Raw genomic sequence first — 12,001 nt, 5'->3', positions numbered from 1 at the left:
TCGAGTTGGGTTTGTTTTGATTTTGACACGCGCGCGCTCACGCTCACCCAAAAGGGAGTTGGACTTTCACTTGGTCGTTTCAATAAGAAAATTTAGGCAATGTTCGTGCAGAACCAGTTTAGTGTGTAGAGCGGTTTTTGTATAAAATCAAAACAAGACAGCATTGGCGAACTCATTCGTGTAAAGTCGTGAAATCGAGAACAAATCAATTCGATATTCGTGAATTATAAAAACACCTCATAATCTGATTGATTTACATTAAAAATATGGCGCGTACAAAGGTGAGAACAACTTAAATTTGTAATGTTTCAAATTCAAACAAGAACACACAAAAATCGGCGCGATTTGCTTGGAGACGTCATTGAACCATGACGTAGGACTACTTCAAAATTAATCAGTTGATTTTGAATTTTCTCGAAAAAATACTTCTAAAACGTCAAAACAAATCTATTACTTTTGTTCTTTCAGGAAGCCTGTATGCTGATTTTGGACGTTGGAAAGGACACCTTGGTCAAAAGTGGCAAGAATGATCTGACGTTCTTCGAAAGGGCCAAAGGATGTGTTACAAAAATCGTCCAACGGAAGGTTTGTAGCACTATTTAGTCAATATTTTAGGTTTGTTAACTACACTGAGCAAAACTTACACAGCTCAACGAAGTGTTCTACACATGATCTGGCCCTGCTGTACAGAGCACTCAAATATCAATCGCAAAACACTTGAAATTTCGGTGATTGGCCATGAAATAATGTCAATAGCCAAACACTTGAATTTTAAATGGTGTTAAAAAATAAAAGTACGTACAAGCGATTTACAGGTTCTCGCTTGCTAGTCGTGCACGCTACCACTGCGCCGGCCGGCCAGTTGAAGACGGGAGAGTTTTTTGTGCTATTAGTTCTTGCTTCGCTTCTAGCCTTCGATGAAAGTCGCGCAAAAATCAATCAGTGAAACACACTAAATTCATGTGGATAATCACGTTGACTTTGAATAGTGCCTGTTTTGGGTAGATCTTAAGATCATTTACAAGTGTTTTGCTCATCACTTTGAATAGTTCAAGACGGTGTGACAAATTCATGAGCAAAACACTTGAAAAGCTTGAGCCACCCGAATTAAAATAACATGTTAAAAAATACCAAAAAGTCAACCGCCCAAACACTTGCATTTGATTGTGTTTTGGATTTATGTTGAAACAAAAACCAATTAGATCTACGATGTGACTTTATTCAATCATTCAAGTGTTTGGGCACTTGAATAAAAAGTGTAACATATTTTCAGTATACTACATATTTATTTGGAGGATACCTGCCAGAAAATCTTAACTCTCCCAATCGGATTTTCAAGTATGAACTCATGAATTGCCTGCTTCTCTAATGAAGTTTCCTCGTCGCTCCATAACCTTAGTGACGTGATGGGAGCAAGGGCGTATATGCGAAGTGTCCCTACAGCCGCTGTAAAATTTCCAGCACTTTGTGTAATGTGTGAAATAAAATTTAAATATAAAAATAGTTTTTTTGCAGTGAATATTGTTTGTTATGTTTCAAGAATTAGTTTAACAATTTAAAAAAAACATATGTACCCAAAACCTTTTTAAAGCTATGATTCCTTCAATTTTTCTTCCAGATATTCAGCAAGCCACACGACGAAGTGGGGTTGGTGCTGATGGGTACAGATGATACGAGCAACCAGCTGAATGTCGAATGCGGCGGGTACGAGCACATTGCCGAGGCGTTCGAGCTGGGACCCTCAAACTGGAAGATGCTACGGATTTTGGAGAGCCGCATCCAACCGTCAAAAGTGAACGCCAACTGGTTCGACGCCCTGCTGGTGGCGACAAACTTTTTGAAGGTTGGCGCTCAGGCCAAGAAATTCGCCACCCTCAAGATCATTCTGATATCGAAGCTTTCCGGCGTGGTTGAACTGGAAGCCGGTGAGCTTGATTCGTTTGTTGATAAACTTACCAACATGCCCTGCGAGCTGAACATAATCAACGACAATGTCGAACACCAGGCGGCCGGGTCGGACGAGCAAGAGGAGGATGGTGTAGGGTTCGACGCGCTTGGAATATTTAGCCAGCGCGGAAATAGAAGTAAGGAACAACGTAAAAATGAGAAATTACTGGCGGATATCGTGTTCAAGTCGAACGGCGCTCTCTGCAACATTGACTCGGCGGAACTGCTGCTGGTCCACTTCGAGCGAAAGGTAACTCGATCAATGCCGTGGAACTGTATGCTGACTATCGGGTCAAAGCTGCAAATCAGCACTTCAACGTATGTACTGATATCTGAAGAGAAAGGGCTGAGCTCGTTCAAGACTGAATGTGTCGATCCGAACGCGGTCGTCAAGTTGAAAACGGACCACTTCAAAAACGACAAGCTGTACGAGCCCGACTTCGAAAACCTCATCAAGGGCTACATGTACGGCAGTACCGTAGTTCCGTACGACAGCCAGATGGACTTTGATTACAAATCCGGCGAGCAGTGTCTTTCCTGTTTGGGATTCACGGCGGCTGGTAACATACTCGAGGAATATCTGTGCGGCACCGGCACGCACGTGGTCGTGGCCAAGAAGGATTGTGCTGCGTCCGAAGCGAAGCTAACTGCGTTGATCAAGGCCATGCTCGAGCTGGATGTGGTGATGATCGCTACCAAAGTATACCGACGGGATACCAAGCCAAAGATTCAAGCACTTTTTCCCACATTCCGCAGACGGTTTCCCTGCCTGACGATGTTGGAGCTGGTTTTCCAAGGTGAGACGGTTGGAAGTTGTGTTTTTTCGGTTTAAAATATATAACTATTTTTTTTTTTTCAGAGGAAGTGGCCCTGCTAAAGTTCCCACCTTTGTTGTCCAACAGACACAAGCCAACCGACGCGCAGTACGAAGCCGTTGAAAAGTTGATCGATGCCATGGACCTGATGGACGGACTGGACGACGAAACGGGTTCGAAGGAGGCGTTCGCTCTCCACAAAACCCTCAATCCAATCCATCAGCACATGTACCGTACGGTGGCCCACCGTGCAATCCACCCGAAAGCACCACTTCCGGCGATGGACGAAGAGCTGCGACAGCTGGTTGACGTCCCACCCAAGATACGAGAGCGATCCAAGGAAGCCCTAGAGGACATCAAGAAATTGTTCCCGCTAAAGGAATTGAAGGTAAACGCTCGGCTCAAGTGGCTTCAAAAAACGGCCAAGATCAACGTCCAACCGGATGGCGATGCGACGGGCAGTAGCTCACAACCGAACGAAGGCTCCGCCGACGAAGAGCTGGACGATCACAGGACCGTGGTTGAGGTGGGCACCGTTACCCCCGCGGAAGACTTTGCCCTACTGCTGAAGCGCGGTGAAAAGTTCGCCACCGTCTGCACCCAAATACAGAACGTCATCTCGGACTTGGTGTTCAAGTCCATGACCACGCAGTACGAAAAAGTCGCCATGGCCATCATGATATTCCGCGAGGAAGCGAAGCTGCTCGGTCCGTACCGGTTCAACGAGTGGATCGGCGAGTTCAAGAAGAGCCTACTGTCGCGCAACAAGCAGGAATTTTGGCAGCGAGTTGTCGTGCAGGAACGGTTCGGCCTCATCGGTGCGGCGGAAAGTGAAATGAGCACGATAACGGCGAACGAGGTGGAGGAGTTTTACGACGTTGGCGTCACGAGTAAGGTCGGGGCTGCGGAAGATAATGCCGATTACGTGGATGCGGACGACCTGTTTGCCAACATGTAACCGACAGCGAGAAAAAGGGGTTGGTCTGTTCCACTAGCTGTTGATGGGTATCGTTTCGATTCACTGAAAAGAAGCACTCTGCTACCAACAACGGCTGTTTACTTTTTGCGGTTTGAATGGTGTGTATTTTAAGAGATAATGCACTTGAGTTAAATGGAATTCAGCGCGTTGTACGCTTGTTTCCACTTTTTGTTATCAGTATTCAAATCACAGAGTTGAAAGCTTTCGGATGTATCCAGCTTATTGAAATAAAGAATTCTTAAAGTAAAAAAATATTTTATTTTACATGATATCGCTCAGATATGCGTTTATTTTTCCTGATGATATTGAAGCATTTAAGTCCGAACCCAAATTCGATCTCGGTACAGGTTACATCTAAGAATTGATAAAGCAAACACTAAAATCTAATTAAAACTAGAATCAAGCGATGACAAGCGAATAACTTGTGACAAAATTAGACAGATTGATCTAATTAAAGGTTCGCAGCTTACACTGCAGCAGTGTTAAAACATAATTCTATTTGATAACACACAGTAAACCACATATGGCAAGCCTAATCGGCTCTAGAATCTTTATAGCAGGAAATTAATAATTGAATTTGTCGAACTGATAATAACCACTATCAACAAAACTCTCTTTCCAAGCGTGCTCCAGCACGTACGTGACTTGCTCGAAGCGTATCTCCGATGCGCACAAAAATAACGTCACGCGACTTCATTTTTTTCTGTTCTACTGATACAACATTTGCCCAAAAACAAGACGCGTTTCGAATTTGCTAGAGCGAAGAACACAAAAAAAATCACACACAATAAAACAAGACCAGCGCAGAGAGATAACAGGTGATAGCAAACGGTTTGTAGTCCTGTACGGCTGGTGATAGGACGACGCTTCAGGAAGCCAGTTGAAGCGGCACTTTCAATCAGTTCAGTGGGAAAAAATTGGCGCAGGTCGATTGAAAAGAAGAAAAGAATAATGCTTTGTGGAATTGGCTAAACGTAAAAAAGTGTGTTTTTTTTTAACATTCAAGTTATTTGTGGGAGTTTTTAGACTGGATTACAAAGATCAGTGTGCCGACTAATTAATTTCATTACCTCCTGAACGTGATGTGCGAAATATAATATAATCTTATCTCGAAGAATGTGGATAATCCCAAAGTGTCTGCTGAACGGTCAAATTCCGCAGTGTGTTCCACGTTGAACAAATAACGCTCAGAAACTCTATATCCAGCTCGCGTGATGCAATACCTGCGGGAACGACTTTCGTTAAACCTCACAGTAAATCAACCTGCAGCCAGTTCCGAAGAAGCACGGGTTCCCGAGCCGCAAGATGATCCACCAGAGCGTCCGGCCAGGAAAGTCCGCGATGTACAAAACTCTCCAACGTACTCGCATTTTTCGGAAGCTTCAGAAAAGGAGGTAACATCCACGTACGCCACTCCCTACCAAAGCCCTGTTGCGTCGGAAAAGTGGTCCGAACACAATCGGTCAAATGTTCCAGCTCATCAACTGGTTGTGCAACTCCAGAACCCTAGCCCATCGCGACCAGTCTACGTTATAGACCACGGTCAGTTCGGCGGTTATCACCATCCAGCTCCCGTCCAAGGAGGATACGCGAATCACGCTTACACGACTGATGGCGGAACGCCAAACTCCACTATCCAAGCATATCCCAAACAAACGCAACCGCCACCGTGAGTACAGGTTCAAATGTCAAAACGTGTTCAAATAATTTACACTGAACAATTGCAGCGTCGTTCGTGAACAGTATTGGACCTGGTCCTGCAAGTGCCGACATTACACCAGCCGGGAAAAGGTTCTTTTACTGGTTATATGCTTCCTATTATTAGTCATCGGTGGCCTGTCGGCTTACGTGGCCATCATCTCCGACAACGGCAACCCACTGCAAGGTGAGTAAAAGTTTCACCATAACCGGATATCGTACTTATCTCGGCAGCAGTAATGCCAACTGGTTAGAACAGATCGATATCGCGTGACTCATCCGTGTCAAGGCGGATTTTCTGTTATCTATCTCGCTGGAAATCAATGTGTATGGCTTTTGCATGTGACAGCACGACAAGATCGCGCGCTATTGTCCTGCTGCCGCTCGCTGTCTGGGCAAATCCGCAATCAAACAAGATTTGCGCACGATAGCAGAGATAGCAGCACACCTGGGAAAGTCGCCGGAGTTCAATTGGAACTGCACTCGAGATAGCGAAAGCCCACACCTGGCACAATGTTTTTGTTTAGATTTTTGTTTAAATTTAAATCAAATGATTATCTTTTGCTTGCTTTAGGCGGACTGCTAACACCTGGAGGACTGACCCAGATGACGATACACTGAGCATCCCTGGAATTGCTTCATCAACAGTAAATGAACTTGTATATTTTATCAAATATACAATTGTAAAAAGGTGTTAGAATATTTTTATTTACTATTACAAATAGACAAATAAATCAATCCATATGGTCAGATGTTCCTTCCACTTCATGGAGTGAGATTTAATGATAATAGCAATAAATATTTACAGCTTGGTTACAACAAAAATAATATTTTTAAGTTTCTTCAAAATGTATCCGCAAAACATTTTTAAGACATTAAAGCGATTAAATGTGTTTAAGATGTGAGTGTATGTGTTGAATAAACATTATCCTGAGTAAATGTTTCGAAAAACCTGACCAATCTTATGCACCAGTTTCCAGATGATCACGCAGTGCCCTTACACCTACATCAAACCCATGCTCTGAGTCAGTACGAGCAACACGCTAGAACACACTTTGAGTGTTCGTGCCAGGCATTCACACCTTTACCGGTTATTTTAACTCGTTCCGGGGGCAGTACATTGATTGTTTTGGGTTTGATGTAAGTTGCCGGGACCGTGGTGTAGTCGGCCTGGGTTTGATCCCAGAAGGTCCCGGTGGCAAATTTTGAGACGAGTTTGTATGATCACGCCTTCCGTCGGACAGGGAAGTAAATGTTGGCCCCGGACAATTGCTTTGCAATTGCTTCAACAATCAAACCTTCGGACACTAGGTGACTAGGAATCTCGAAATCGAGAACGCCAAGGCAATGCTGTAGAGCAAATACCATCTACAATCACAAATTACTTCCCTTTCCAACAGGCGCGTCCCTTTCTTTTAGACGTATTCACTCTGATCATCGCTGGTCAAAGGTTTACGAGCCGTTTCCACAAGCCACCAGCTGGTTCACATCGGTCATCATGATGACGAAACCAAGCCAACGTGGAGGTAAGAAAATAGGACACTCGAAGGGAAACAGAGCTTTACTATCCTAATCAAGAATGATCGAACAGTACTACAGACTAAACAGACTAGACTACAGACGTAGTCAGTAATGCTCCTTCCAGGGTTGTTCCTCGGCTTGGCCTGCTTCGAAAAAAAAACTGGTAACATGTTCTCACTAAATAATATGAAGGTGACTTAAAGATATGCTCAATTTCAGCCTATTGCAATTTATGTCAAACCTTTGGATAATCAAACTTCGGAAAATAATTATTGATCTTTTGATAATAAAGCCTTCGGAAATCTAGTCTGGACCGAGGATTTTCCAGTTTAATTCACTTCTTCTAAATTGGATTTACTGCGGTGTATAGTTAATTTAACAGAAATTTCTTGCCAACTGCATACACTACACTCAATCTGTGTTTGTTTGTTTTGATAGTGTACGTGAGCGCCGTGTAAAAAGTGACTGTTCGTCACTTTTTAGTTTAAATTGGATCAACCAACGGGGTACAACCTAAAAAAGTGTCAAACGAAAAAGTGACCAACCACCGGGGGTTGCGTTTATTGTGTTTCATATGTTTATAGGATCTTTACAAAAAAAATCTTGATATTTATTTTTGTCATTTGCGGATAAATATTTGTCAGTCAAACGTAGTTCTACGCCAACTTCCAAAATCACACGTGTGTGTTTGTGTGTCAGAATGTCTCTTCAAAAAGATGTCCTTGAAGTAAAATGGCCCGATTATTGCGAACACCCCAGCATCCCGCCAAATTTGAGCATAATTAGACCGATGTTGCCTGGAAATTTCGAAACATTCGTTAATCTGCTCTCGATCTGATAAGTGCGTCGCAAATAATCGCGTTCGGATTCAAATTTAAGACGTAATTAACAGAAAAACGTGCCATGGCACCACGCCGTAAACGTGCTGCTGCAAAGACCTCGGAGGTAAGATTCTAACAACAAATTCTGAAATGTTTACTGAATTTTAACTGAAATTAATTCTGGCAGGCTGCCCCGGCCAAAAAGGTCGCCAAGAAAGCCAGCCCCCCTCCGAAGGAGGAACAACCGGAACCAGTGGCTGCCACGGAGGAAGCAGGGGCAACCATCTTCATCGAACACTGCAAGTCATGATCCGTGTTCAAGCGCAAGGCGGCCCAGATCCACTCGGAACTGGGTGCCCTTGCGCCGAAACAGTCGTTCAACCTGGTGCTGAACGAGGACGGAAAGCCCCGCCGTGGGGCTTTCGAGATATCCGTGGCCAAGGCGGGCGAGTCGGAGAAGGTGCTCGTCTGGTCCGGACTGCCAAAGGGTCCGCCGCGGAAGGACAAGTTCCCCGAGGCTGAGGCCATCTTGGCGGATGTGTTGAAGGCGTTGAAGTAGGAGTGATTTGTTTGTTTTGAGATAGTGTGTAGGTTGAATTGGGCTGCGAAGGGCTTTTGATTGCTGTTGAAGGGGTGTACTCCATTTGGCATAATGGACATTTGGCATAACGGGTTTTCAAGATGGACGTTTGGCATAATGGACGATTGGCATAATTGGTCCAAGACATCAGGGACATTTGGCATAATGGACATTTGGCATAATGGACGTTTGGCATAATTCGTTCAAAAAACATCAAGGACGTTTGGCATAATTGACGTTTGGCATGATTATTACTAGCTTATTTTTTTGTTAATTATTTGTCATTTTCACGAATGAAAATGTATATTTTTTACCTTTTTTATATTACTTTAAGAGATTATCATTTTTTTCTATAAAAAATTAGGTATCTCTATATATTTTCCCAATAGTAAATTCTTTCCATTTTGAATAATTCACAATAAATCTTTTCAATGAAATTTTGATATTTTTATTAAATAATTAACATATCTCTTGTTAGCTTAAAATTTTCCCCCTTTCAATATAATTAGGAGTAATTTTTTAAATGAAATTTTCCCTTCTTTTATATGAAATTCATGATGAGAAAAACCTCTTCAAATCTTCGACAATTGAGCTTTTATAATGGAATTTTCCCTTCTTTTGATTAAAATTTTACTTGAAGAAGGAAATTTCTAAATAAATTCACATTTTTCCCTTCTTTTTCGAATTTAATCTAAAGAAACCCCAGAACTGGGCAGCACTCATCCGACACGAGACTAGCGGAAAGATTCACTGACACAGAGAACACAGTTCTACATGACCGAGAGAATTATGCCCTCGAGTCCATTTTCAAGAAAAAGTTCATCCTTCAAAACGAAAAGTGTTCTCTACGGGAACTGAACCAGAGACTAATAATAGACTAACTCAATGACTAAACTGCCTTGGCCACAGCAGCTTGGTGACACAAGAGTAGTCAGATTTCGATGTATGACTCTTGTTGCAGATTTACTGTTTCAATTAATTAATTAAATTAATTGTTTTGCAGGTGTGAGTTGGTACCATTATTCTATCGAGTTTAGCATTGAGCTCTCTATAAATTTTGATGGAATTATACTCTCGATCCTGTATTTTGGGTGAATGGATGTCGATGTTGCTTTTCTTTAAATATTTTGCAATTAAGTTTTTTTATTCAATTTTCCCATAATTTTTTATATTTAACTTGAAGAAGGGAAATTCTCTTATAGATGTTGTCTTTAAACATTTATATAATTTCTGCACATTTTTTCTCTGTTGGTTTAATTTTTGCAATAAAGTTGTTTATGGAATTTTCCCTTCTTTTATTTATTCAATACTTATCTTAAAGAAGGGACAACTGCCTAAAAAAAATGCTGATTAAATGTTATTTTTAAGAGAGGTAGGTGAAAAACATAAAAATATTGCGATAGTCAAACATTTTAAGAGTGTCAAAATGTGAATCTTTAAATTTACTTTTCCTTCCATAAGTTGAATTTTATATAAATAAATATAAATTTTATAAAAAAATTCATAATCGAAGTTTATTGTCAAATATTCGAAAAGTATTGTTTTTAGAGATTTTCCCTTCTAAAAGTTGAATTTAAAATAAAAGAAGGGAAAATTTCATAACTCATTTGTCAAATATTTTAAAAAAGAAAAAATGTACATCCCTTATTAAGGATGAATATTAAAGAAGAAAAAATTGCATAAAAACAATGATTGCAAAATTTTGAAAAAAAAAACAAACTGCACATTTTTTGAGAGATTTTACTTTACTTTAGCTTTAAAATAAAAGAAGAGCAAATTGCTTTAAAAAATTTAAATGCATTTCGTTAAATAAGAGCAAAATGTACATACATTCTTTAGGTTGAATTTGAAAAAGAAGGGGAAAGGGTAAACAGTATAAATTTTTTATTGCTAAATTTCAAAGACTGGCAAAACTTACATCACTTTGTTAGGTTGAATTTAAAATAAAAGAAGGAATAATTGAATACAAAAAATTAGCTGCAAAATATTTCAAATGAAGACAAATCTCAATATTATATATTTATGAAAAAAATGCATTTTATATTTATGAAAAATTGCATTTTAAAGATTTATTAAGAAAAAAAAGGAAAAAAAAATTACATCTATTGGGAGAAAATGACAAAGATACTAGATTTCTTGAAAACAAAAATCATTTTTAAAGTTAAGTTATCTGCTTAGAAAAAAGAAAAAAAAACCTATAAATTATTATTCTTTAAAAAAAATAAATACTTATTGAACAAAAAAAAGCTAGCAAAAATTATGCCAAACGTCCATTATGCCAAACGTCCTTGATGGGTTTTGAACGAATTATGCCAAACGTCCATTATGCCAAATGTCCATTATGCCAAACGTCCCTGATGTCTTGGACCAATTATGCCAAACGTCCATTATGCCAAACGTCCATCTTGAAAACCCGTTATGCCAAATGTCCATTATGCCAAATGGGGTACACCCTGTTGAAGCTTTGCTGTATGAAGATATCGAGGCAAACCCGCGAGGGACCTTGAATCGGAAGTTTGCAGACTACCTCAGTGGTGAAGGGAGTTTCGGAGCTGAATTCAACTGGACTGTCTAACCGATTTGTGTTCTAATAAACTCAGGATGTTCCATGTTCTAATACGCAGCTAGTTTCATTTGCACAAACAGAGAACGCACTGACCTGCTTACCGCAGCACGTAGTCCTTGGGATAGTCCATGATCTTGGGGAAGTTCTTGACCAGCTCCGGGTCCAGTTGGTCTAACCGTTTCGGGACGCGCCTTGGTTGGCGGATCTGGTTCGATACATTTTCCAGGATTTCCTTGGGGACATTGTCGTCCTTGAAGAGGTGCAACCGCTGCATTGTGTAGCGCCGTTGAAGGTTACCGTGCATTGACCGGTAGACGGCTTTCTTCATGATCATGGTGGGATCCTTCTCGTGCAGCTCCCAGGCCAACGTCCAGCTAGCTCCACCGGCATAACCCGTGTGGTGAAAGTAGGCGCGCTTCTTCCACTCGTCACCAGGCAGGGCAATCTCGGCAGTGTTGATGACCACCACATGGTCTCCGCAGTCATCTACGGGGAGGAATGCGATTTAGGATACGTCTCTATTCCGGCTGAAGATTGAACTCAACTTACTCATCGGGTGGTAGATCGGCTTGTGCAGCCCCATCAGGTGCTTCCGGATCAGCGAGGCCGACTCGAACGGATTCTGCCAGGCACAGTCGTAGATGTGCCATGCCCGCGCAAAGGTGGCCCATTGCTGGAAGTGGGAATGTTTATGTAATCACATCCATGTAAAGTTTATTGGCGTTGGATTGTTTCGCAGTAATCTTACCTGAACACGTTGAGTTACGGACATCCTTCAAAGTTACAGATTTCCGTTTATTACAATTTTTAAGTAAAAGAACGGCGAAAATTGCTACAATCGAATCCGGATCGATCGTGAAAATCAAAACAAGAAGTCGATTCTTTTTTTTTTTTTTTCCTTTGGGCTGACAGGCTAAGACCGCGGTTGGTCCATCTCGCCAAGAAGTCGATTCTCGCGACCGGTCGCGTGTTTTTGTTGTTGACAGCAGCTGCTGTCAAAATTTGCTTTTGATGTTTTGGTCTCGCTGTCTACTTGGTCGTTTATTTCACAAGCACGAAGATTTGAAACGGTTT

At 41.4% G+C, this 12,001-nt stretch overlaps 4 protein-coding genes across 4 annotated transcripts; 3 read left to right on the top strand and 1 right to left on the bottom strand.

Moving 5' to 3' along the window:
- The first annotated feature begins 120 nt into the window (after positions 1-120).
- LOC120420826 (X-ray repair cross-complementing protein 5) lies at positions 121-4,019 on the top strand. Its single transcript, XM_039583948.2, has 4 exons — positions 121-281; positions 469-585; positions 1,619-2,744; positions 2,807-4,019. The coding sequence occupies exons 1-4, from the start codon at positions 267-269 to the stop codon at positions 3,718-3,720; spliced, it is 2,172 nt and encodes a 723-aa protein (XP_039439882.1). The 5' UTR covers positions 121-266; the 3' UTR covers positions 3,721-4,019.
- Positions 4,020-4,153: 134 nt separating this feature from the next.
- On the top strand, positions 4,154-6,202 carry LOC120420829 (uncharacterized). The gene is made up of 3 exons (XM_039583951.2): positions 4,154-5,410; positions 5,469-5,626; positions 6,014-6,202. The coding sequence occupies exons 1-3, from the start codon at positions 4,956-4,958 to the stop codon at positions 6,058-6,060; spliced, it is 660 nt and encodes a 219-aa protein (XP_039439885.1). The 5' UTR covers positions 4,154-4,955; the 3' UTR covers positions 6,061-6,202.
- A 1,453-nt stretch (positions 6,203-7,655) lies between these two features.
- On the top strand, positions 7,656-10,980 carry LOC120420832 (selenoprotein H-like). The gene is made up of 2 exons (XM_052708378.1): positions 7,656-7,905; positions 7,969-10,980. The coding sequence occupies exons 1-2, from the start codon at positions 7,864-7,866 to the stop codon at positions 8,338-8,340; spliced, it is 414 nt and encodes a 137-aa protein (XP_052564338.1). The 5' UTR covers positions 7,656-7,863; the 3' UTR covers positions 8,341-10,980.
- On the bottom strand, positions 10,941-11,899 carry LOC120420831 (39S ribosomal protein L13, mitochondrial). The gene is made up of 4 exons (XM_039583952.2): positions 11,882-11,899; positions 11,676-11,810; positions 11,477-11,600; positions 10,941-11,413 (listed from the first exon to the last, which is right to left on the bottom strand). The coding sequence occupies exons 2-4, from the start codon at positions 11,697-11,699 to the stop codon at positions 11,025-11,027; spliced, it is 537 nt and encodes a 178-aa protein (XP_039439886.1). The 5' UTR covers positions 11,700-11,810; positions 11,882-11,899; the 3' UTR covers positions 10,941-11,024.
- Positions 11,900-12,001: the final 102 nt, after the last annotated feature.

The sequence above is a fragment of the Culex pipiens genome, chromosome 2 (assembly GCF_016801865.2).
Source record: "Culex pipiens pallens isolate TS chromosome 2, TS_CPP_V2, whole genome shotgun sequence".
Taxonomy (NCBI): Eukaryota; Metazoa; Arthropoda; class Insecta; order Diptera; family Culicidae; genus Culex; species Culex pipiens.
Note: the sequence above shows the minus strand (reverse complement) of the source record. Positions and strands in the feature narration are given on the sequence as shown.